The following is a 26,932-nucleotide window of genomic DNA, read 5'->3' as shown; positions in this document are numbered from 1 at the left end:
AATTTACAGAGCTGCGATCATACGTGTGAGTTCAGTAAGTGTTGAACATATTTCTTTTCTTTTTAAGTGTTTATGACTTTTTCGTTGTGGATTTTGCGATTACAGAGATAAGTTGCAAATTGACCATGAGTCGCCGCGGTAATTATCAACATTGATTTGGTCTTTGAGAGTGAATGCTTACAATCGTTGTCCTCGGAAACACAAATCCAAAGCCGCGATGGTTCCACACATCAAACAATCAGCCTGATTGGCTTTTACTTTGACAATCCACGTTTCACCTGAAAGCTCAAACCCATTCACCACCTCGATTTATTGCCTGGGGAACATGACATTTATTTCCCAGGTGCTTGTGAATGAAAACTCGTGAAAATGATGACAATTAGTTTTGACTTGTTTGTGCTAGCTGTGTGCAGGTGTTCCCAAGCTAGCATGACCTCTGTGCACATGGGAGTGGGTGGGTAGATGCATGGGTGGGTGGATGGGTCAGGGATTGAGGGATTGGCTGTGGGTAGAGTTTTGAAAGTGCACTGGAACTGGATTCATTAAAATAGTGGTTAGCCTTTAAATGATTAAGATCATAAAAACCAAACAGGAAGAAAAAAAAAGATTTTTTCTTCTTATTCGTCGTTCGCTCAGAGGAAAAAAAAAAAAAAAGGATTTAAAATGGTCATGTCAAAATCTTTTTACTGGACCAAGGCATTTATTTAGTATATAGCAGAAACCAGTTTCTGGCAGCCAAACTTATTTTAACTGATGATTTAAACTGAACTGAATGTTTTAGTTTAAACTGCATCATACAACAGCAACCAGGCCTCCTGAAATGCTTTGAAGAACAAGTCGAGCAACTTATTTATATTGCCTTGCTTAGAACAGAGCTAAATCTTGTTGCAACAAATATCCTGGTGGTGCATTTTCTGCACCAGTTCTTATGATTGTGATAAACATGCGGACTTGCAGTTTAGAGTGAACATATATATAGCTTGTGTATTACTATTAGCATTAGTATAAGGCAATGATGTTTCAAGCTGTACGTGTTTCATACAGAACTGTGAAAAGCCGATTTGCAATTTAACTCTGCATAAACAATATTCTCATTATATTTGATCGACTGCATGGACATGTGTGCAAAACCTAAAAGGTGGGTGGCGCATAAAGTTAATGTGCATTAAACTATTACACACTTATCAGTAACAAAACTCAAAAACAACAGCCTCGTCCTTTTTTCTTTGTTAAAAACAACATAACTTAGACGCTTTTTTTCCAAACATCATTATACCTTTGATTTGGAAGCAAAATTGTCTGTTCAGAACATAAATCATTTTGACCCTCAAAATGTGCACAGAAGCAGATAATTATACCTGCAACACCTCATAACAAGTGGAATTCCTATGGAGCTTACCTGCCCAGCTGTTTCTGCAAGTCGGTCATGTACTGCTGACACTGTGCATAGAATTTCGTCTGGGCCTCGATGAAGTCATTCAAGCATCGCAGGTGATGGGCCTGCACACAGATATCACACACGACTGTTCCTCACCTTCTTGACCAGCTAAGATTAAGACTTGGAATTCATTTTTCATTTTCATGACTTTATTGTCCCATCGCTGGGAAATTCGGGTCGCTTCCTCTCAGTGAAAAGCAAGCAGCAACGGAGTGGCGCTACCCAGGTGTCTGCGTGTTTAGGTGTATTCAGCCACCTGCACTTATGGCAGAATGACCAAGGTCTTGTACGTGCCATTATGGTGACACGGGGGTGGGACATGGCTTCCGTCTCTGGGTCTGCACATAAAATTGACCCGTGTCCGCCCCGGCCTGAATCTGTGACCTTCCGATCACAAGTCCAGTGCTCTACCAACTGAGCTACCGGCCCCCCCTCCCGAATCACATTTATGGCCTTGTGGATCTGTTGTGTGTTAAATTGGTCTGTTTTTACTGGCGTAAGTATGAAAATACCAGAAAGGGTCATTAACCAAGCAGCAGGTTCTATTTTACTTGTGATGTCATCCCCACAAACACTATGTAATCATATTTTTGGCCAATTTCAACTTCAAGTTTGGAACTGCTCTGTATGACGGAGGGGCAACTTCACGTAAAAGCAAGAATTAACAGGTACGGTGAGGGATTTATTCTGCTTTGGAAAATGCCTAGCACAATCTATGAGTCAAGCAAAAAGATTTGGAGAAGTAATTTAATTAATGCACTGCAGCAAATGAGACCTCAAGGCAATTAGCTCGTCTCTTGATCTCTCGCACACCTAAAGACACAATTCAAGTAGAACAAGAAATTCCTTCGAGGCAGGAAAAACACCCCCGTTGGTCAAAGGGAAATAACCATTCTCACTGCACCCATTCTCACTGCCACCAACTGAGAAGGTTATTTCCCTTTGACCATTAATATGTCACTCTTAATCTTAATCCACCAATAACTCCCTAACCGTGTGTTTGACTGGTCCCAATTTTTGTAAGGACCGTCTCAGGAATGTATAGAACCTGTTCACCAAGTTTGGTGACGATCGGTCCGTTCATTCTTGAGATCTATATGCGAACACAAACACACAAACAAACAAACACATCCAGTGAAACCTATACACACCCCTATACCGGGGGTGTAATGATGACTCGCAACCAGAGAAAACTCAGTCGCTTCCAGCGCACATCTTCAAAAAGCAATAAAACGTAGCTAGCAAATTATTATTTGACTCACATGTGTACTGTTGATACCCTCCAGGAGGATCTTCGTGATCTCCGACTGTCTGTCAAACTCTGACTGTGCTGTGCGCAGGTCTGCCTCAGCCTGCAAAAGACAAAATGACCATGTATTTGTATATGCTTTACCTATCTGCAAAACTAGCACACAGACAAAAACACACATAAAGGAAAAAGCACCACGTGACACTTCTAGAACAGAATCACATACCTTTTTTTGACACTTTCAAACAATTACAATATTTGTACCCATTACTATGTGATGTTCTAAATTAATCAGTCTGCATGTGCAAGCTTTAATGTGCCATCTATTTACTTTAAATACTAGTATTTTAAGAGTGCAAAATGACAGTTCATGACTGCATGGTTGTGTGATAGTTTGACCAGGATATTAGAAAATGTCTGCTTGAAAAAAAGCTGCAATTTCTTACTCCCTACATGTATTTGAAATAAAGTAATTGAATAACCGAAACCCAGATGCACCCTTGAAACAGTCATCAAATTTTTCCATATTCACACACTAACAAGATTAAATCTGCAATCCAAATCCACTCCTTTCCCATATGTTACCCCTATAATGTGTCAGTCAGACTGTCAGTGACTTATTTGATTAGACGGAATTATGGAGCACTTAAGTCCTGAAGACACAGTCACATACCGCAAACTGGCACACAATTTCAATGTGCCTTCTCCATCACCTAAAACCAATCCCCAGCCGTCACCCAAACCGACTTGAACTTTGTATAGCAGAGTATACAAGGATTAAGGATTTAACCATTTTTGGGGACAAAAGACAGCAAATAGGCTGATTCATACACAACGGAACACACAATCAAAGAGGTTAAAGTTCAGGAAAAATCTACAACTTGAAAAAAAAATTAGTCTCGATCTGCATGCTGTTAAGGCAACATATAGTATTGTGCAACATGCCAGCACCGTTTAAAATATTATCTGGGAGAAAAAAAAAGGTGCAACCAATACACACACAAAATGAAGAATAAATCCTGATTGATGATGAGATGATAACATACAAATACAAAAATATACACTGAGCACAAAAAGTTAAATAAACTTTTTGATGTAAAAAATGTAAAATACCAATCATTTTAAGTCACCCTTTCGACGATTGAAAGTGAATCATGCCGTCAAAAAACGCCATTTTTGAGGGTAGGCGTCATCACGGACCTGTGACGTCATACCCAAATATTGCTCAAATCCAAGAAACACATTTTTGAGCAGAAGAAAGACTGATCTTTAAATACACGTTTCATTTTGACCCAAAAACTGAAAAAATATCCTTAACTTTTTGTGCTCAGTGTATATTGCCATGCAAAGAAGCTGGAGCAAGCTCTGCAGGCCCTGGAAGAAAACTAAATTTATTGAAAAATAAACCGAGTACTGGCTAAAGAATAGATAAGTAAATCAATCAATTAGGAAATCAATAAAAAAAATATTTTAAACCCAGCCTATTACATAACTAAATGAATAAATAAATGAATGAATAAGTAAATAAATAAATAAATAAGGTAAAACAATCACATGCAATAGTCATACGGAAAGGTTGGTGCAAATACAAATAAAGTACATATAAATTACGTTTTGTCTATTAATTGACATTTTTTTCGTGAGACATTTAATTATTCTGATTGCACCAATGAACCGTAACCATTATTCATTTCTTTGGATAGAGGAACCTCACATTTAATTATCTATAAAATTATACATTCCTTTAGAAGTCATATATATATCTCCCCCGAAAGCAGCGTATGGCTGCCTGAATGACGCGGTAAATACGGTCATACACGTAAAAACCTGCACTCTCGCAAAAACATGAGTTTAACGTGGGAGTTTCAGCCCATGAACGAAGAAGAAGAATTTATGTATATTTCTTTGCTATACCTACTTGTTTTCTTTCTTTATCAATCCATTTTCATTTTGCTGGTGTCAAATACAGTATAGAATTTGTGTTTCAATGCTAATCCATACTTATTTACATGAAAATTACATTCTATTTTGCTAAAATGATTATCTTCATGTTTTTTCGTATTTAATTTTTGTTGTCTGGACATTTCCTGAATCCCATCTTTTTAAAACTTACCTTTATTCATCAAGACAGAAATGTATGACTAGTATAGTGTGACCTAAGATTTTTCATGCACAGAATTCCTTTAATTTATAAAGCTTAATTTGCATGATCACCACGTTCTGTATAAATTGCTTCAGTGACATCAATTGCAAAGAAGAACGTTTACCCTTGCTAGAGTAGTGCAGATGGCAAAGAAACAACAAGACTAATGAAACACTTATAGAAAACCTCCAATGGACAAGAAATACGACCTGTAAACATGCTCTTAAACTGAGTACTCTTCAGCAGAGAAAATAGAAACAATTTAAACCCATTAAAATACAGACACCTGCGAAAAGAAAAACAAGTCGCGTAAGGCGAAATTACTACATTTAGTCAAGCTGTGGAACTCACAGAATGAAACTGAACGCACTGCATTTTTTCACAATGACCGTATTTCACAATGACCGTAGTCCGCCGCTAGTGCAAAAGGCAGTGAAAGTGGCGAGCCTGTTCAGCGCGGTAGCGGTTGCGCTGTGCTGCATTAGCACGCTTTACTGTACCTCTCTTCGTTTTAACTTTCTGAGCGTGTTTTTAATCCAAACATATCATATCTATATGTTTTTGGAATCAGGAACCGACAAGGAATAAGATGAAATTGTTTTTAAAACGATTTCGAAAATTTAATTTCAATCATAATTTTTATATTTTTAATTTTCAGAGCTTGTTTTTAATCCGAATATAACATATTTATATGTTTTTGGAATCAGAACATGATGAAGAATAAAATAAAAGTAATTTTGGATCGTTTTATAAAAATATAATTTTAATTACAATTTTCAGATTTTTAATGACCAAAGTCATTAATTAATTTTTAAGCCTCCATGCTGAAATGCAATACCAAAGTCCGGCCTTCGTCGAAGATTGCTTGGCCAAAATTTCAATCAATTTGATTGAAAAATGAAGGGGTGATTGTGCCGCCTCAACCTTTACAAAAAGCCGGATATGATGTCATAAAAGACATTTATCGAAAAAATGAAAAAAACGTCTGGGGATTTCATAACCAGGAACTCTCATGTAAAATTTCATAAAGATCGGTCCAGTAGTTTACTCTGAATCGCTCTACACACACACGCACAGACACACACACACACATTATACACCACGACCCTCGTCTCGATTCCCCCTCTATGTTAAAACATTTAGTCAAAACTTGACTAAATGTAAAAAAGAACCTAATCCAAAATCTGTGAAAATCAGCAGCACGGCTACAAGTCCAAGTCGACAAACCAAGGCACTACTGAACCAAGAATGAAACTGCAGTGTCATGACAACCCAAGTATAGCGATGCTGAGTGACAACTCAAAGGACAGTATAAGCAAGATAGGTGCCAAGGGACAACAATTGGCATATGACAAAGGGACTGAATTCAGGTAACTCACTTTGGCCACGGTATCATCCTTTTATAAGCAGCAGGTTAAAGCCATGTGGGGAAGAAACGAAAGAGATGGTTAGTTTCTGTGTGATGCAAAGCTTTGACTCTCACTCAATAACAGCATTAATAATGAGAGCATGAAGTGACTGCATGAGTGAGACAAGAAGTGAATTACTTAGTATTAAGATCTGATACAATGACAATCAACATAGACTAGCCAGGATGTCTCATCATGCTCTTTGAACTTCAATTCACAGAAAAATATACCTTGAACACATACATTCAAACATACATGCAATTATATATCCATTTTAGTCACTGTATATACCCATGACATCCACATATACAGAGATCAAGTATAGTTTTTAAATACTAGATTTTTCTTATTCACATAACACAAGCGGTTTGAAATAATGTCATTATATATATATTCCTTTTAGTCTTAATGAACAATGAAATATTCCATGTGCAACAGGATTAACTTACATCAAGTAAAACTTAAAGTACTACGTACGTATTAAACCTTGCAGACCGAATAAAAGAGACTTATAAAACAATAAGTTCCCCCAAAAAGTGAATACTAGCGCAAGTTATACCCGTTTTGATTCAACATGTATATTTTCTCTATGTTATCTTCTAGTCATGCTGAACTCAGCTAGACATGAAAAGCTCTGAACACATGAACTACAGTGAGGCTGACCTGACTAAACCAAATTCCAGGCACAACCTGATATTGGGTTGAGTTGCCAACAAAATCTCTTATTACCAATTCAGTGCCCCATATGGCTTTTTGACCAATCAGGACAGATTCTAGGTGACCCTCTAAATGTTATAATGTTCAGGCAGGGACCCTTTTTATTTATCACGCTAGAAATTAACAAAACAAAGTAAAAATGTAATTCAACAATATCAGCGTGATTTATTTTAAAGAATGACACTTCAAATCCTATCAGGTAATACTCTCTTTATCTAAAACATACAGAAAAGCGAGTTTTGTCGGTGGGTGCGCAACGGAACAGCAAGGCACCGCCCATCGTCTGAGTGTGCAATGCCGACCGCTCACTTAAAATCTAAATGATCAAAGTTCGGAAAAATCAAGTGAAATTGCGCCGCTCGCTTTACATCAAATGTATCTTTACGTCATTTCCCATCCGTCTGGAGTCGGTTCTAAATCTGTCGCTCCCTGTTCAACGAGAAAAAGTGAAGCAACCAAAACGCATGTTCAACATGGTTTATCTTGTGAGATTAATTGTTGTGTGTCAAAGGCATTTGACCTGTGAATATTCATCACGTCAGGTGTGTTACTCTGATTTGGCTGACTCGGGTCATGAGAATTCTTTGACTGACAGGCATAATCAGGTTACAGGTAGAAGCGCTCAAGTTCCCATTGCGGCTGTTCTGTCTAATTCACGGGGTTGCTTCGAAATTTCTTTTGGTCGAATAAAACGGTAACAAGAAGAGCAAACGCTCGATCGAGTCACTTTCGCAGTTCTGAATATTATATGAGGCATCAGATGGACAGGAAGAAATTGCTATTCACAACACAATGAGTCACGTTCACATAAAATTTGAGCCCGGTCACTTTTATAGTTTCCGAGAAAAGCCCAACGTTAAGTTGTGTGTTGCCGAACAGAAAAGGCTAGTTATCTCCCTTGTTTTTCTGATAACGTTCGTAAAAGGCTACAGATGTAAATACTTTGATGTAAAGAATAATCCTACAAAGTTTCAATCACATCCGATGAACTTTGTCAAAGATATAAAATGTCTAATTTTTCCTTTGACGCTGACCTGTGACCTTGAAAAAGGTCAAAGGTCAACGAAACCATCGTTAAAGTGTAGAGGTCATTGGAGGTCACGACTAAACAAAATATGAGCCCGATCGCTTTGATAGTTTCCGAGAAAAGATATAAAATGTCTAATTTTTCCTTTGACGCTGACCTTGAAAAAGGTCAAAGGTCAACGAAACCATCGTTAAAGTGTAGAGGTCATTGGAGGTCACGACTAAACAAAATATGAGCCCGATCGCTTTGATAGTTTCCGAGAAAAGTCCAACGTTAAGGTGGTGTCTACGGACGGCCGGCCGGCCGGCCGGACGGCCGGCCGGCCGGACAGACTAACACTGACCGATTACATAGAGTCACTTTTTCTCAAGTGACTCAATAAAACCGTTATTTCTAATATGCTGACTGTTAGCAAATGATAACAGACATGTCTCACAAACGATATCAGCATTCGCCTAAAAGGCTCATGCTTGATATCTTTTTTCTCGACATGTCTTGTTATCATTTGCTAACAGTCAGCATATTAAAAATAACTCATAATAACATATTACTGTCCAAGAGTCTCCGAGACTCCAGTAAGTTATATAGCAGCTTAATGACATTTTCTGCTGCCACAATAGACTAACGATGTGCACTGCAATTTGTCCTGGCTGAATATTACATAACAAACCAACTTATTTTGTCACTGATTAAATTGTTGAATACTGACACATGTAAGCGAGCAATAACAAACCCTAAGGTACCCTGCTACAGCGACAACACAAGCATTAAAGATGTCAGCATGGAAGATAAACTTTTCATAATAGTATACATCTACACTCCAACCTTAAGTTAACTTTTTAAGTTTTTTCAACTGGTGTAGACAACTTTTAAGTGACTAATGCAACTAATTCACATTTCAAGTTTTCTTCCTCTCTTTCTTTTTTAAAGTGTTATAAACATTGCTCAAGGATTCTTGTGTCAGTTTAATCAACAGTCAACAGAACATTTTAAGCAAATAATTTTTTTCTGTTAAATCATTATGGTAATTGAAATAAATCAGCTTCATAGAGAATCAATTTGTAGATCTTTTTATATCTTTCTTGATATTTTTGGAATTTTGGAAGGCGATGCTGAGGGGTGTTCAATGGGGAAGCTGGGGTCCGACTCACACTGTGTCAGATACATTCATTGTACTTGATTTTCTTAAATATTCGAGCAAAATTACATTCTTTGAATCAACTAAAACCTCTCTGGCAAAGTCATGGGTGAAACTGATCAGATTTGAAAATAAGGAAAATGAGGCCGGGGTCCAGGGGCCGCCTAGGCCCTGGTGGGGTGCAGGGGGAACGCCCCGCTAGGGGGCCCAGGGGGGTTTTGCCCCCCGGAAGAAAACGAAAAATCAGGCTTTTAAGGGTAAAAGTAGGCCTATCCTGGTATATGGGCATGGCTCAGAAATGGCGTCGAACTTGACTTTTCCCATCAGTTCGACTTTATTCCTCGATTTACATATGCTACAATTAAACTTTGAAATAAACAGAACACAGTTAGAGAGAAAAATGGTCATATTTTCTGATGTTTGTGTCTTCATTCTTCTTAAGTTAATATATTTTAAGCGCGAGGTAATAAAGTGCAAAGTTTTGACTACGAACGAACGAAAATTCTGTGACACTGCAATGGACAAGTACGATCAATTTACAATAACAACAACATGGTAAACCCCACAGGAATCATCCACACACCATTCAACAAAGTAAAGATTGCGGAACAATTCTTGTGCTTTTCATGGAAAACCAACCTCTTACCGCGAAGAAATTGTCGAAACCATTCGCGGGTTTTGTACATAACCGAATGTTGTGAAAGATTCTTGTCGCACAGGAATCTATACACAGTTGCACAGCAGTTCAATAACAAACAGCGAAAGTCAATATTTAAAAGAATAACTCTCACAGATTAATATTCCATTGAGCAATTGTGGTCAAGTTACTCCAAAAAGACAGAAATCGCGACGAAAGTCGAAGTTTGCAGTTTGTCGTGAACAGTGATGTTATGTACTCATTGTTTATGCGCAACAGCATCCTGTAAAAGTACGCGTTGCCGGCAATTTGCTGCGTCCGTTTGACCCAGTTTACGTTTCCCGCGGTTTGCGACTAGATGTGGAGCGATAGAGGCTTGGGACGCGAACAAACCAGGCAAGTTTTTGTTGTTGTGAATTTCGCGTTCATGTTATGTACAACAGCTATCGACACTTTCTGCTACTTTTCTTCAATTTCTGTTACAATGGCCATCGAATTTTTAATCTGAACGATGTTGCTGTTGGGACCGAACTATGGGCTTTTGTTTGCTGTCAAAATCGCCATGTTTTCATTTGATCTACAGGCACACACACTGACACAGTGAAATTTCCTTCCCCACATTTATTTTGTTGTTGTGAAAATAACGTACAGCAAAAAAGTCGCACTTTTTGCGCTGTCTTCGTACATAGCGTATTTTTTTTGTTCTGGAGATCAGTGTTTTGGAGAAAAAAAAGTCTGATGTTGGTTACTCATCAGAAGGTTATGGTAATAACATTTGGCTGATTTGTACATAAAGTCACAACAATTGAAATCAGTCTTGGTGTATTTATTTTTATTTTTTATTTTTACTTCATTAGTGTTTATGAAGATTGATAATGAATATGATTTTCTTTTTATTGTTCTGTTGTTAAACAACTTTCTATTGTTTTTCTTCAGTAATGGGATAATGTTGCCTTTGACAGTAATGTACATCACTTCACAGCAAAGAGATTATTTTCCTATTGTTTTAGATGTGTGAAGTTTATATGTACATTTTTGAAATAATGGAAACATCATGCTGTGTTTATCTTCAGATGTTTTATGAATCTTTTTTTTTCTCTCCTGTTTATTGAGCCTGACAAAAACATTTTTATGAAGATATTATACTAATGTCAGTGTGTACATAATTTCACAGCATATATGAGAAATTGGTTTGTTGTGATGTTATGTACGCTCATCGTAAGATCAAAACATAGTATTTTTTATCACCTTTTATCACATTTCTGCAATGTTTCTTTTCTTCAGATTTATCTTTTCATGAGTGTACTAAATAACTTTACTTATCTCCATGCCACATGAATAATTGATATGTACATCACTTCACACCAATTCGTTATATGCATGTAATTCATTTGTTTTAACCAGTTCCTGCATTAAATGCTCACAAAGCATGAATTTCTCATTTCATTAGTCATTTTTAACCAATTTTGCAAATGCAGAGGTCATATATTTGTCACATTTAAATGAACACGGTACGGAATCACTCAAATTGTGGTGAAGTTATGTACAAATGATATCTTTGCTGCGTAGCACGTGTTGTGTCAAAGGTAGGACACAATAATTGGTATGACAACATTCATATGCTTGATCCTGTGCTGCAAATGTGTTTTGTTTTTGATATTATTCCTGTTACTTGATTTAAAGACAAATTTTGGAGAAATTATTGTGTGAAGTTATGTACAGTCAAAGGGTGAGATCGCCTTTTACTGAGTTTTAGCCTGTTTTTTTTAATATTTTTGGCGCTAACAATGTGTGTGTGTGATCCAAACAGTTCAGCCATGAACTTCTGACCTGAAATTGTATTAGCATTGCCAGTTGCAGTTGTCTTATGGGCTAAATTGCATATTTAGTAGCATTGTTTTTTTGTTTTTTTTAAGATTGCCCTTTTGGTTGATGTTTTACTGTCTAACTGCTACTGCAGGTGATTAGAAATAATATTCTATGGATCAGATTTCATTTTCTACCACACTTTTTATGTTATCTTGTTTTCTCTTAGATTTAGGTGTATTTCAAAAGTGAAGCAGTGGTGAATGTGGTGAAGTTATGTACTGCGTTTTTGTTGTGGAATATTTTCTTTGTGTGTTGCTGAAAATGTTTGCCCTTTATGACAAAATGCTTATTCTTACACACAAAATTTGTTTCAATCTCTACTTTCATTCAAACATAATCACAATTTATACTTTAATCAAATAAAAGAATAAGACATTGTGTGGTGTTATGTACAACTCGTTCTACTGTTTTGTCTTGTTTTAGACCAAATAAAAGTCTGATTGACTTGAAATTAGCATTGTTAGTTGTAATTTATTATTGTACACAAGATGTCATCATTTTTGTCACTCAAAACACAGTTTCCATTTCTTCATCATGTGTCACACTTTTTAGACACCATTTCTGAGCCTTGCCCATATCAAACACACGAATTTGCACATTAAAGAATGTAACAAATGCCAAGCTGTAGTCCGATAATTTGCGCGCCCAGTGAAACAAAGACTCAGCGATGTTCGGTCACTGTGTTAGGAGAAATACGGATCGGATCGCCGGCGAAAAAATTTTTTTTTTATTTTTTTTAATTTTTTTTTTTAAAGATTTTCAAAATAAGGAATTCCTTATTTAACTAATTTCATTTGGCGGATTTCCGCCCTGAGGTGGAAAAGTTTCACCCATGCAAAGTATTATAGTCTCTGTGCAACAACTGTTGCAATGTCAACTTTATCACATGCAAATGTATCAGCAAATAAAAAGTAACGTGAGACACAGACCTAACAGGCAATGTCAATGTATTGATTTGTGACACATTGCAATGCTGTCTAAATTAAGAGTAACTTGAGCAGACGCCTCCACAGCTTGTGTTGAATTGCGCCCAGAAAGCAAATCAATTTTGAACTGCCATTTCAAATCTTCACATGGCTTTGGGAAAAGCCTTGGGTTGATGGGTGGAGGCTGGGTAATAAACCTCCAGATAAAGAAAGGGGAGAGGGGGGAGACAGAAAGAGCTGAGAGAGAGAGAGAGAGAGAGAGAGAGAGAGAGAGAGAGAGAGAGAGAGAGAGAGAGAGAGACTAGAGAGAGAGAGAAAAGCACAGTGAAAGAGTGAAAGAGAATATCAGAAGGAGAAACACATGCAGACACAAAGATATGGGAGGGGAAGAGAGAGAGAGGTGGGGGGAATTGAGAGAGAGAAAGAGAGAAAAAGATACTGTGTGTGTGTGTGAGAGAGAGAGAGAGAGAGAGAGAGAGAGAGAGAGAGAGAGAGAGAGAGAGAGAGAGAGTCTAAGAGAGAGAGAGATTGAGACAGAGAAATGGGACAATATTATGATTTTAAAGTTGTCAGCTCAGAAAATAAATTAGCATGTATAATCTAAAGTCTTATAAGGCCATGTTTAATACAACTACATGTAATACAATTTTTGTTAAGTCTTGCAGACACAGCGCCACCCCCCTCCCCCCCAAAAAAACCAACCAAAACCAAAACATTGACTATAAAGAGAAGTCGCTTAATCAACACACACATACACAGACATAAAAATAATCTCAAACCACTCTGTGAATACGAATTGCTAATGAACGTGACTACACCACCTGAAACCAAATAACTTTTTTCCCCTGTATCAATTAAGTTCTAAGGCTAGATGGCTTTCAGACAGGCGAGGCTGCTATGCAATTTTCATCACACATACAACACACACAGCCCACACTGGGTGATTAGTCTGATTGCTCAGCTCGAGTCTCCACTCTGACATTTGCACAAAAAAGTCAAAGTACAGTGGAACCCCCCTTTTAAGACCCCCCTATTTTAAAGACTCCTAGTCTTTCTTAAGACCTTGTTTTCTCAGACTTTCTGTTCATAATCTCTGTAAAATTTCCCCCATTCTATTAGACTCCCTGCTTTTTAAGACCTGAATTTCTCAGATTTTTGGAGGTCTTAAAAGGGGGGTGCCACTGTATAAGCATTATCACCTCCTGTCTACAAAACACATTGCAGTAGCTGTGGGTGTTCATGCAAGTGCTATTGAATCATGAGTACACCAAATTGAACAAATGTCACTGATACACAAATAACAGGAGGAAACAACTTAATTCACCACAGAAACTAAATTGCTGCAAGCATGCCATTTTTGTTTTACAATAAATGTTTTGGCTTGTGACAATTAATTTATAATCAATGTATTTCATTCACAGTACTTAATGTTTCATCATCCCATTTGACTTAACGGGGCAGGACTGTGTTTGTATTCACATTAACTTAATATCCATGACGCAAGAAGTAAGATGATTATGAAACAATTTCTTCGACAGAAATTGATACTTTTTGTTGTTGTAAGAAGAAATTAATATATATTGTAAGCACATGCAACTGTCACATGGACAATTAAACACAATGTCACTCACATGTACACTCAGATGTTTTTTCATGCTCCAAGATTAGAATAAGAACAGACACACCAAATGAAACAAACTCTTTAGGTCCGCAACAAATCAGAGACAAATTTGGGGGGAGCTGTGTATACCCAATGACAAAACTGCTAAAAGAACTATTTCAGAATAAAATCAAGTGACCAATTCAGTGAATAACCACAGCAAATGTTTGCATGGAACTTGGAGGATCTGGGTAAAATTTTTTCCAAAAATGGACAGGTCAAACATAACTTCTGAAGTTGATAATAAGATTTAACATTGCAACTTGACTGAACCAAAAATGAAACAGTACCAGAAGGTGAAACAAAATGGTGGGGACTCAAAATACCTGGCTACTGCAGAAAACAACACGACACACTTAATTCAGTGAATGTACACTACCAACAGATAGGCATGGAAACACTGTGTCTATGACATGACTGATGCGGTGACAGCAACTGCCTACAACTACAAACGTTTCGCACCTCGGTAGCCAAGCCCATAGCGTAGGGACTAGACATAGGTGACAGATCCGGTTGCTGATTGCAGCAAGCACAGAGAAAACAGCCTTTAATCACAAATTTGAGAGAAAAAATCCAAAGGGGTACAAGGAAGAAAAGAGAACAAATACAATTTTAACAATAGGAAAAATATGCATTTTGAGAGAAAAAAGATTATCAAATCCAACAGGAACTTGAGCCTCACTGCAGGTACCAGAAAAAAGAAACAAAACCACAATTGGAAGTAATTGGAACAAGCCGATAAGAAGATACTGATGAATATGAGAAAAAGATTTAAAAAACACAACACTTTGAACAATCAGATATTTAATCAGTTAAGCAAGAAAATGAAAAACAGTCTTTGCATGGCTAGACTGACCCAAAATGTATCTGACTATTCAACTGTCCATGATTCCATTCAAATATAACCATGACAAATTATAGCAATGATTATTAAAAATAAAACACCAACAAAAAGACACCACAAGCTATAAAAATGTAACAGGATCTGTGAGACCGTATGTTTAAACTGTAAACCACATAGCAACAAAAAAAGAAAGAAAGAATAAGTAAGTAGACAGTGTCTCCCCCCCCCCCCCCCCTTCACCCCTTAGAAAATACCAATGTCTATACTGCAAATCAAAGCGAAAAATTTAAAAAATGTCTTCTGTTCCATACCGGTTCATCCTATCCCCAGCAGCAGATGTGTAAAATCAATGCATTGTGTATAAGTCAGTCAATGCATTGTACATGTATATATTATACATTATCATTCATTTCTGTCAAGATCGCAAGCTGTTTCACACTCACAATGTAGAACCAAAGAAACGGCCCCCGCTTTCACACAAAAATTCAAATAACCTGAAAGACTCATTTTATAATCAAGACACAGATTAATTACCATGGCAGTATTTATCTTTGTTGACTGTGGATGCGAAGACTGAGGTAGTAGGAACAACAATAATAACAAGAGCTTAAACTGCACGAGATGTATACCACAGAATAAATCCCGTGCTCTTTACACTTTACACACTGAGTTTAGAACCCTGCTCCTTAATGATTAATAAAAACAGAAGGCAAGGAATGACAGAGACTTTTTTTTCATGCAAATTCACACACATGAACACAAACTTTAAGAAAACATAGAATCAATATCGGAGCGTACACTGATACCCGAGAAGCGAACAATCATAACCCACACACATAAAAGACAGCGTAAACACAAAGAGTCGAAGACAACTAAGGGAAGATTTCAAAACAAGGAGACAAGTGTAAATGTTTTACCCTGGACTGTCCTTCCTGTTCAAGACACATGAAAAAGGGACACAAAGTTAGGGACAGCTTTTCACTCACTACAGAGAATGCCAGTAAAATCTTCTTACTATTAGATCAAGGAAAGGCGAAGAAAACAGAAGAGAAGTACAGTCACTAACTGTAAAGTTAAAAGAACTTTCTTTTCTGTGCGAAATAATCATCATGATAACCACCACAAATCTTCCCAGACTTGTACAGGGGATAAGACCAATCCTTCCACTTACACACACACAAAATCTGAAACAGCATTGCTGCTTTCTGTGCAGAGTGGAAACGTTTTACTGAATTAATGTCAGAGGTTTTTTTGTTTGTTTGTTTGTTTGCTTAACGCCCAGCCGACCACGAAGGGCCATATCAGGGCGGTGCTGCTTTGACATATAATGTGCGCCACACACAAGACAGAAGTCGCAGCACAGGCTTCATGTCTCACCCAGTCACATTATTCTGACACCGGACCAACCAGTCCTAGCACTAACCCCATAATGCCAGACGCCAGGCGGAGCAGCTCCTAGATTGCCAATTTTAAAGTCTTAGTATGACCCGGCCGGGGTTCGAACCCACGACCTCCCGATCACGGGGCGGGCGCCTTACCACTAGGCCAACTGTGCCGGTCTTGTCAGAGGTTGACATAAGTGTCAGTTATGCAATCAATACAGCAACAACAACAAAAGAAAAAGAAAATGGCACAGAAACCAGGAAGGCTGTAGATTTCTGGTATGTGTCAGAAAGGTAGATTTCTGGTATGTGTCAGAAAGGTAGATTTCTGGTATGTGTCAGAAAGGTAGATTTCTGGTATGTGTCAGAAAGGTAGATTTCTGGTATGTGTCAGAAAGGTAGATTTCTGGTATGTGTCAGAAAGGTAGATTTCTGGTATGTGTCAGAAAGGTAGATTTCTGGTATGTATGTGTCAGAAGGGTAGATTTCTGGTATGTGTCAGAAAGGTAGATTTCTGGTATGTGTCAGAAGGGTAGATTTCTGGTATGTGCCAGAAAGGTAGATTTCTGGAATGTGTCAGAAAGGTAGATATCTGGTTTGTGTCAGAAAGGTAGATTTCTGGAATGTGTCAGAAAGGTAGATTTCTGGTATGTGTCAGAAAGGTAGATTTCTGGTATGTGTCAGAAAGGTAGATTTCTGGTATGTGTCAGAAAGGTAGATTTCTGGTATGTGTCAGAAGGGTAGATTTCTGGTATGTGTCAGAAAGGTAGATTTCTGGTATGTGTCAGAAAGGTAGATTTCTGGAATGTGTCAGAAAGGTAGATTTCTGGTATGTGTCAGAAAGGTAGATTTCTGGTATGTGTCAGAAAGGTAGATTTCTGGTATGTGTCAGAAAGGTAGATTTCTGGAATGTGTCAGAAAGGTAGATTTCTGGTATGTGTCAGAAAGGTAGATTTCTGGTATGTGTCAGAAGGGTAGATTTCTGGTATGTGTCAGAAAGGTAGATTTCTGGTATTCTGAACATTTCATGCCGTTTTCTGCCAAATGTCCGAAGAGTATTTGTCTGAATCGGCCAAAGTTAAAGGTTTGAAAAAGTTTAAGAGAATTGGTGTCTGTTTTAGTTAAAGTATGCAACATATGTTCTGTGTTCCTAAGACAATGATTGTATTGGTGTTCCCCTCTTGTGCTTCAATTTCAATGTTGCGGTGACTTTCGATGAGCCAAAATAATAACCGAACATTTTCCAAAATGTCCTAAAGCTTTCTGACAATTTCGGCCAAATGTCCCAACATAAAAATGTCTGGCAACACCCCTGGTATATATGCATATGTCCAAGTGGCAGGACGCTCTTATCCCATGCATGAGCAAGAACAAATTCAAAGTGATTTACAAGATAGTCTGTACACAGCAAGGAAATTAGTATCTTCAAGGATGTTCGATCCAAATGATAGATTCTGTTCTCACCTGCTGTGTGGTGGTAGTTGACTTTGCCTTGCGCAGGCGGCTTTTGGCTGCATCCAGGTCCAGTCTCTTTACCTCCAGTAATTTCTTCTCTTTCTGCATCACATTATTTGTTAATTAGTCAATTCAATATGCATGTATATACTTTTTCTGATTAATCAGGTGAGTCAAAAGCTAAAATGAACCTTTTTTTTATTGATCTTTAGTCCTTCAAAAGAGCTTGACAGTTTATGAAACTTATATAAAGGCTTAGTCTGTCCAATACTAACTCCTGACTTCAATCTACTGATTTGCGCTGAGTCAGACTAGGCCACTTTGCTCTCTGCATTATATAGTAATGTACTCTGGAAAAATAAAACAAACAAGAAAAAAATGCTTACACGACTCGCCTTCGAACCCCACCTCCCCTTTTAACACCCAATAGAAGACAAATCCTCCCTTCTTACTCAACCTGTAGAAGACTCGACCTCCCAATACTCAGGTGAGTCAAAACGCAATTTCTTTCTTTCTTTATTTGGTGTTTAACGTCGTTTTCAACCACGAAGGTTATATCGCGACAGGGAAAGGGGGGAAATGGGATAGAGCCCCTTGTTAATTGTTTCTTGTTCACAAAAGCACTAATCAAAAATTTGCTCCAGGGGCTTGCAACGTAGTACAATGTATGACCTTACTGGGAGAATGTAAGTTTCCAGTACAAAGGACTTAACATTTCTTACATACTGCTTGACTAAAATCTTTACAAAAATTGACTATATTCTATACAAGAAACACTTAACAAGGGTAAAAAGAGAAACAGAATCCGTTAGTCGCCTCTTACGACATGCTGGGGAGCATCAGGTGAATTCTTCCCCCTAACCCGCGGGGGGTGTCAAAACGCAATCCTCCCATAGGATCATCATAACCTTGGCTTGTAGTGCCTTTGGTCTTGCGTTTTTCTGTGACCCCAAGAGCTATTGCCAGCAAGAGATTATATCTGAAGCTAGGGTAGACATCAGACGAGCATATCATCTGATCCTCCTGGTTGGGGGTTGGGCACAGGCCTAACATTAACAAACCTTTACCATATAAAAGCCCATGTTACCGAAACAGCATGCTAGCTGCCAAAGGACATTAATAATTAACATTCAGTAAGTAAGCAATCCCAAAACAACAGGACTTACCAAAATGGTCTTCATGTCTCCCTCCAGGAAGTTGTATAGCGGTGTCAGGAAGTTGTTGATGGTGGTGGACACAAACTCACGCTCTGCGTTGCCAATCTGGATCTGTGCCTGGCCGCACTTCACCAGGGCATTGCCTGCAATCGTTCACACGATGGACATGGTCAATTATCTGCTTGCTGCCTCGATCACTAATTGTGTGTACAGTAAAACCTGTCTCTAACGGACACCCTTGGGGAATGGTAATAGTGTCCCTATTAGACAGGTGTCCCTTCTTCACAGGTGGAGGGGCCGGGGCAATATTTTACAAAGAGCACGTAAAATGAACAAGACACTTTTTGTCAGTCCTGTAGTATGTATTTATTGGATTGAACATGAGACTCACTGAAAATGTGAGTAAACAAATGATATATGTAGCAAACAACAACAACAACAACAACATCCCCCCCCCCCCCCCCCACCTACCCCGTTCCCTACACACACTGTGCATTCAAACTTACGCAAGTCGGACGTCACAAAGCTAAACATAGCTGACTCTTCATCAGTCATTCAACGGGAAATTCCGCAGTGTGTCTCGACCAAATTGGGTCAGCTCTTGTTTCATTCAGTTTTTCTAGTCTCAGCATAAATGCATGGAACAAAAATTTAGCTGTGTTAACTATTGTTTCCTTCGAACGATTGCTTACAAAGAGAGAGAGATCATCACGTCTTCTTTTTCCGATTTGATCCTCGCGATCTGTGTTTTACCACATCCCATCTCCTTCGCCACATCTTGGCATGATTGGCCGCTATCTAGTTTTTTCAAGGCAGCGACACGCTGCTCTAAAGTCAACGCTTTTCTTTTTCCTGCTGGAGATTCCATTTTCAAACACAGTAGTCTACTGTTGCTTTTGGTTGTGACTGTATCCACAATGCGGAAAAGCGAAAGTGAGCGAAGCGAAAGTGAGTGAGCGAAAGTGGGTCTCCATCTAAACAAGCCACTGATTGGTCAGAAAAGGGACAGGACAACCAATTAACAACCATTTGTGCTACGGTTACGGCTGCCGAGCACTGGCTGCATAACAGTCGAGTTTTCGAAGTTGCGTTTTTATGTACGTTGTGTCCGTTTGTGACAGTCCTACGGTCCGAAAAATGGTATCCGCGTCCGTAAGTGGCAGGTGTCCGCCCGTTAAAGGTTAGTTATTGTTGAAATCGTGTTCGTGCCATGATAAACTGTCCGTATGTAGCAGGTGGCCGTTACAACAAGGGTCCGCTAGACTCAGGTTTTACTGTAACACTAACAACAATTTCAATGTTACAGGCCATCCCTGTCTATACAGAGACAACAAAGTTTTACCATAAGATACACACATACAGTTCAACATACCAATACAGAGACGACTAAGTTTTACCGTAAGATGTTCCCGGTCCAAAGTCATGCCCAGCATCCACCATGCAGTTGCCCAGGGTCTCATAGTATGTCATGCGATCCTTCTTTCGCTTCTCCAGCTTTTCGTACAGCATGTCCTCCATTCGCTGATCTGTCAACAGTGAAAACAATCCGTTCAAACTGGGACAATGTCAATCTCCCACAATCAAACCTTTCAAACTGGGACAATGTCAATCTCCAACAATAAAACCTTTCAAACTGGGACAATGTCAATCTCCCACAATCAAACCTTTCAAACTGGGACAATGTCAATCTCCAACAATAAAACCTTTCAAACAGGGACAATGTCAATCTCCCACAATCAAACCTTTTAAACTAGGACAATGTCAATCTCCCACAATAAAACCTTTCAAACTGGGACAATGTAATCTCCCACAATAAAACCTTTTAAACAATAAAACCTTTCAAACTGGGACAATGTCCATCTCCCACAATCAAACCTTTCAAACTGGGACAATATCCATCTCCCACAATCAAACCTTTCAAACTGGGACAATGTCAATCTCCCACAATAAAACCAGTGTGTCCTTTTTAAGACTTCCAAAAATCTGAACAAAATTGTGTCTTAAAAGGCGGAAGTGTTAAAATAGAGATAAATCTACGGAGGTTATGAACAGAAAATCTGAAAAAGCATTTACTGAGGCCTCACAAGAGAGAAAGATGGGGTAGAGTGGAATGGGGGGGGAATAACATTTTTACACTGAATCATCTGCCTTATATATTATCTAATGCCTAATGTTAACTTCTATAACTCCATTATTTTGGGATGTATTCAAAGTTACGAGACTAAACTCCTATTGCGCCCAAGATTTCAAACCAATTGCACACACTGGTGTCTGAATATCCTACCTCAGTGAAGGCAGACAGTGATCAGTGTCATTATCAATTCATAATTAAGGATAATTAGTATGTATACATATCCCTTCATTAAACCCAAAAACAAATTCTTAGAGATGCAGTTCAACTAATCATGTGCATCAGACTCTTCAGAGACTCTATAGCTAGTCAAAATATTCTTTCCATTAACAAATTGCCCCTGCTGTTCCGTCAGCACCCCCCCCCCCCCCCCCCAACATTTCTCACACACACAAACTGTCTGGGGTTAGTATATATATATATATATTATATATAATAAGGCTTCATCAGGACATGTGGCACCCCATAGTTGTCATATTTCAACAAATGAACAATTACCACTGTGCCACCGATTGCGTTAACACACACTCTGTTACTGTAAACCCTGCATTTATAGGCCCGGCTATGCTATGCACACACACAACCGTCAGCTTCTCTGTGGGTCAAAGGGGGTTACTGTGTCTTTATTATTCCTTCTGGCGGGTTCAGTGAATGATTTTCTTCACCACTTAAACTCTCTGGTGACTAAACATCACTGCAAGCGCAACCAGATGATTGAGTCAATACTCTCCTCTCCTCAGCCACTCCGCACCCCCACAGAAAAGAATCAGTCAATATGCTCCCATCCAACCACACCCCCATCCCCCCACCCCCACCTCTTTTCATACACCTCTAAAGGCCCCCAAAGGTGGAGAAAAAAAATCAATAATCCACGATAAAACAAAATGTAATTTGGATAATGGGAAAAACAAGCCACACCAAACTTAATGTAATCAGGAGAAAAAGACACCCACTGTGTGTGAGAACAAGCAGACAAAGACCAGGAAGGCATTGAAACTCAGTTTTGCCTGATAAAGCAATACATTTGAATTTTTGCTGGAACTTTGGAGGAATTTGAAATTCCGAGCATGATTGTGATCTGCACCTGGGATGGGCCCAGGCTCCTGGGGACCCTCTGATGGCAGGTTAACCTCTTAAGAAAGGACAATATCTTTTGTTGTCCTTGAATATCTTTACCAAAGTGGTCTGTCATTTCTTTTTCTTTTTTTATGAAAGGTGAAATAAAGTTTTAAGGGCCGGGAGAAAAGAAAAAAGGTTTGGGAACCAAAAAGTCTTTTTTCAATTATTTGTATGCCCAAATACTGTACATGTATTATTTAAACTTAACAAGCCGAGATTGGGAAACAGCAAGACAGAGAGATAGGAGAGTCACGTCAGACTTGAGAGATAAGGCACTGAGAGAGAGTCAATAGAGAGATCGAGAGTGAGTCTGGAGAGAGACAGAGATCAAGAGAGAAAGAATTTAGAGCATGCATGCACCGACTTGGGTTTGGTTGGATGAGAGCCTCTGTGGCTCTTTTGATGTTCTCTGTCCATAGCTTGGTCTTGTCTGCTCTCTGCAGAAGGTTCTCAAAATGCGCGTCAAGTTCTGTCTTTTCTGCTGTGCCCAATTTTTCTTCTGTGAACTGGAAAAGAAAAAGATTGTGAATTAATCAGTAAGGAAAAGCCTGACCACACCAATTAACTCATCGCTAACCAGTAACCTGCAGTTTGAAATGTAACTAGGTGCTTTATAAAGATGAATATAGATTGAGAAAAAGTGAATACCCTTGCTTTTACTTAGTGAAACAAACAATCCACGGGCTAATCACTAGCGAGAGTTTTTTTTTGTTTGTTTGTTTGCTTACCGCCCAGCCGACCACGAAGGGCCATATCAGGGCGGTGCTGCTTTGACATATAACGTGCGCCACACACAAGACAGAAGTCGCAGCACAGGCTTCATGTCTCACCCAGTCACATTATTCTGACACCGGACCAACCAGTCCTAGCACTAACCCCATAATGCCAGACGCCAGGCGGAGCAGCCACTAGATTGCCAATTTTAAAGTCTTAGGTATGACCCGGCCGGGGTACGAACCCACGACCTCCCGATCACGGGGCGGACGCCTTACCACTAGGCCAACCGTGCCGGTGTTGAGAAAAAGTGAATACCCTTGCTTTTACTTAGTGAAACAAACAATCCACGGGCTAATCACTAGCGAGAGGTGTGTCTGAAACACGTGGACAAGAACTTGAAGAAGAATGTGTGGATTGATTGTCTTGCTAAAGGCAAGGATCTTCACAACCCATACAAACCCGACAAAGTTATTTCTGAACATCGTCTATTCAGGGATCCACATACAGATATTATATATATATATATACACATTTGTAGACAGTTAAATTAACATCCATGATTCACCAAAACCCCACGTAAACACATATTATCACAAAGCATAATTTAATAAGACCACAATCATGACTAACAATTTTGTCACTGATCAGGCCATAAACGCAGATGTTGCCATTTGCTAAATTAAACACACACACACACAGACACACACGGTGACATACGCACACATGTACACACACATTTTTCTCAACTGTTGATAAGCTGTGAGTGTGATGTTGAGGAATTATCTCCATACTATTATTAGAATAGAAATGTGATGTCAACACTTAATACTGAGAATGTTTTTGTTCAGCAAATCCATACAATGTGCTCTTTTACTTTTAGAGAATAATTAGTGCACCCTTCACAGCTGCATTCGTTAGGAACAACTGCAGAACCATAAATGCAACTGATTAAAACTACCATATATAATATATCATTATCAGAGACTCATAAAGTTTAGATTACTCAATTAGTACAAACTGTCTCAGTGTTATTTGCACTAGGCATACATCACAATAATAATTACTTCGGTGAGAAACCAACAAATAATGTGTCACAAAGTCTTATAGTAATGATGTGCTAATTTTAATGCTGCAGTTACCCCCTGCTATTACTATTATTTTCTGCAAGGGTTGTTCCTGAATGTTATTCTTTACAAATTACATAATTAAAACCATATTTTCTTTCTTTATTTGGTGTTTAACTTTAACATAGTTTTCAACCACGAAGGTTATATCGCGACGGGGAAAGGGGGGAGATGGGATTAGAGCCACTTGTCAACTGTTTCTTGTTCACAAAAGCACTAATCAAAAATTTGCTCCAGGGGCTTGCAACGTAGTACAATGTATTACCTTACTGGGAGAATGCAAGTTTCCAGAACAAAGGACTTAACATTTCTTACATACTGCTTGACTAAAATCTTTACAAAAATTGACTATATTCTATACAAGAAACACTTAACAAGGGTAAAAAGAGAAACAGAATCCGTTAGTCGCCTCTTACGACATGCTGGGGAGCATCGGGTAAATTCTTCCCCCTAACCCGCGGGGTGTTACAAACATCTAGTGGAATAATAACTTGCTGAGTCATCATAATTTACTTTGTGCTCACAATCTGCAAAATTCCACACAAACAATATACACCGTACTCCAGACTGGAGCCCCCATTTAAGACCCCCCAATTAATTAAGACTGAGGCTCCCTCCCTTTTAAGACCTTGTTTTCTCAGACTTTCTGGTCATAGCCTCTGTAAATTAACACCCATTTTAAGACCCCCTCCTTTTTAAGATCTGATTTCTCAGATTTTTGGAGGTCTTAAAACACAGTATACTAGCTCTTTACTGAGTCGTTTCTTGAGTTAAGTCTCTCCATCTCTCTCTTCCTGTCATGCATCCCTTTAAATACTCTCTCTCATAGACACTATCACAGACATGTATCCACAAAGACCACCCTCGCACTCAGAAATGAAATCTAATTCAAGTACTGCACAGCTAGCATCGAAGTGTGGCAGGGAGCTTTCCCTGGGTAGTCTGGTCTGAGAGCCATGCTGGGTGTTGAGAAAAGGGAGGGGATGGGGGTAGGCACTGATCCAATATCAACATCACCACACTGCCTTCTTATTGATTCTATTCTCCATCCCACTCCCAGTCTTCTCCCCTCTCTGCTCTTACTCTGTCCTTCTCCATCCCACTTCTCAGGACTACCCCACCCCCCCCCCCCCTCCCCTCTTGATGGTTCCTGTTTGTTCCCTTCACCAGGTCTATTTTCAGTCCTTTCCTTTCAGTTTTATCTTCTTCTACCCCTCCCTTTTTTCCCAAGAGCTCAGTTTCTTTTCCTGTAATATCTTGTGATCTTGACCGAGTGGTCTGGGTGGCTTAGGTATTACCAGAGATATTGCAAAAGAGAGATTGCTCACTCTCTCTTTGGCCTCGTGTGGAATTTGAAGCCAAATATTGTAGTTTTGACCGACTCAAAGAAGTTCACATCAAAAGCATCGAACTGTGACGTAAGGAATAACATCGATTACACAAAGTGGTCGCGACCGGCTTGGGCCTGGTATCACATGTACTTCCCTTGAACTAGCAGCATCAGTCCAAATGTTTGCGTGCCTGCAATATATATGCAACTGGGATGGCTGATATCAAGACCGCTTCACTCGTTTATAGACCTGAGTGAGCGTAACCTCTTTTTTTATTTTTTTTTAGCAGTAATAGTATCTCTGGAGTACTTTGAAGTATTAGTCCATAAAACTAATGGGACTGAGGACTTAGAACTAGCAGTCTTATAGTGAACAGAATTCTGCTTAATTTTGTTTAATATAAATACGTCAATTACGTAATATTTTGTTTCATGAAAGGGTACCAATAATATCAAAACAAATGTTTATTTCTTTGTTTAATCAGCCTGGATGTTTTTAATATAACATATAATTATAAACCGGCATTTCTTCATTAAAAACTGTCAATGTCATGAACTTGATGAAGTTGTAAAAACTGTACAGGTTTTTTTAGGGTTTTTTAAGAGAAAAACCTGATATTTATGAATTAAGACCCATACTACAGTCTATACATAGACAACTAAAGATGTGGCAATAACTACAGCCCTGGGGTGGCGCAGTAGTCCCCCTTGCACAGAAGCTGCTCTGCATTGACTGAGTTGTCTCCCTGCTTTGAGCATGAGCTATTTATAGTAGCTCCACATTTCTGGTACGTTGGTCGATGACACATGCACCTGTGAGATGTGGAGAGCTGTTGGTGATTAGGTTTGGCTGAGAACTAGAATGCTCTTGCAAACCCTTGCGTTCAAATAGCAGTTTTTGGCTCACGTAAGTGTAGCCTATGCGATCGTAACTTTGTCTGTGCGTGCGTGCGTGCGTGTGTATGTCTGTGGTAGAAACTTTAACATTTCGTCATTTGAAGACGTCACATTATGGCGTAAGAGGGTTAGACGTCACGCGAAGGAATGTCTCGGTCATTGTTATTTTGAGCGGGCCGAGACTAGTTGGCAGTCGTGTATAAGTAGGCTACATGCAGACAGACAGATCTAGATCTAGTGTCTCGTTTTCTTGCACAGTGTCACCTATGCTTACTGTGTGTGTGTGTGTGTGTGTGTGTGTGTGAGATGGAGTGATTGAGTTTGTGTTACTGTTTGTCGATTTCTTACGTGAGCCTTGAAGGCTTCGCCTCTTGTTATAGGGCTATTAGGCCAAAAAAAAAAAATAGGTCTGTTTACGGTAACATAGGCCAAAAAAATAGGGTCGGTAGGTCGGGATTTTTTTTTCCTCCCCAAAAAACCATTTTTTTACGTTATTTTGCCAAAAAAAACTAGATTTTTTTTTTTTTCCAAATGCCAAAAAAAAGTCTAGGGTCGCGCGAAAA

General features: G+C 38.9%; 1 protein-coding gene across 4 annotated transcripts in view; it reads right to left on the bottom strand.

Annotated features, from left to right (window-relative positions):
• Positions 1-26,932, bottom strand: part of LOC138948631 (endophilin-B1-like) — a 41,573-nt gene that overhangs the window by 12,772 nt on the left and 1,869 nt on the right. For 2 of the 4 annotated variants that reach the window (XM_070320197.1, XM_070320199.1), the window contains exons 2-9: positions 22,666-22,807; positions 20,449-20,577; positions 19,061-19,194; positions 17,904-17,996; positions 15,975-15,989; positions 6,210-6,227; positions 2,701-2,790; positions 1,400-1,500 (exon numbers count right to left, since the gene is read on the bottom strand). In XM_070320197.1, coding sequence (XP_070176298.1) covers positions 1,400-1,500; positions 2,701-2,790; positions 6,210-6,227; positions 15,975-15,989; positions 17,904-17,996; positions 19,061-19,194; positions 20,449-20,577; positions 22,666-22,807 — 722 coding nt within the window. The remainder of the gene's footprint in view (positions 1-1,399; positions 1,501-2,700; positions 2,791-6,209; positions 6,228-15,974; positions 15,990-17,903; positions 17,997-19,060; positions 19,195-20,448; positions 20,578-22,665; positions 22,808-26,932) is intronic. The other 2 variants (XM_070320198.1, XM_070320200.1) reach the window with 2 other exon arrangements.

Source organism: Littorina saxatilis, linkage group LG15 (assembly GCF_037325665.1).
Source record: "Littorina saxatilis isolate snail1 linkage group LG15, US_GU_Lsax_2.0, whole genome shotgun sequence".
Lineage (NCBI taxonomy): Eukaryota > Metazoa > Mollusca > Gastropoda > Littorinimorpha > Littorinidae > Littorina > Littorina saxatilis.
This window is presented reverse-complemented; position numbering and strand designations above follow the sequence as displayed.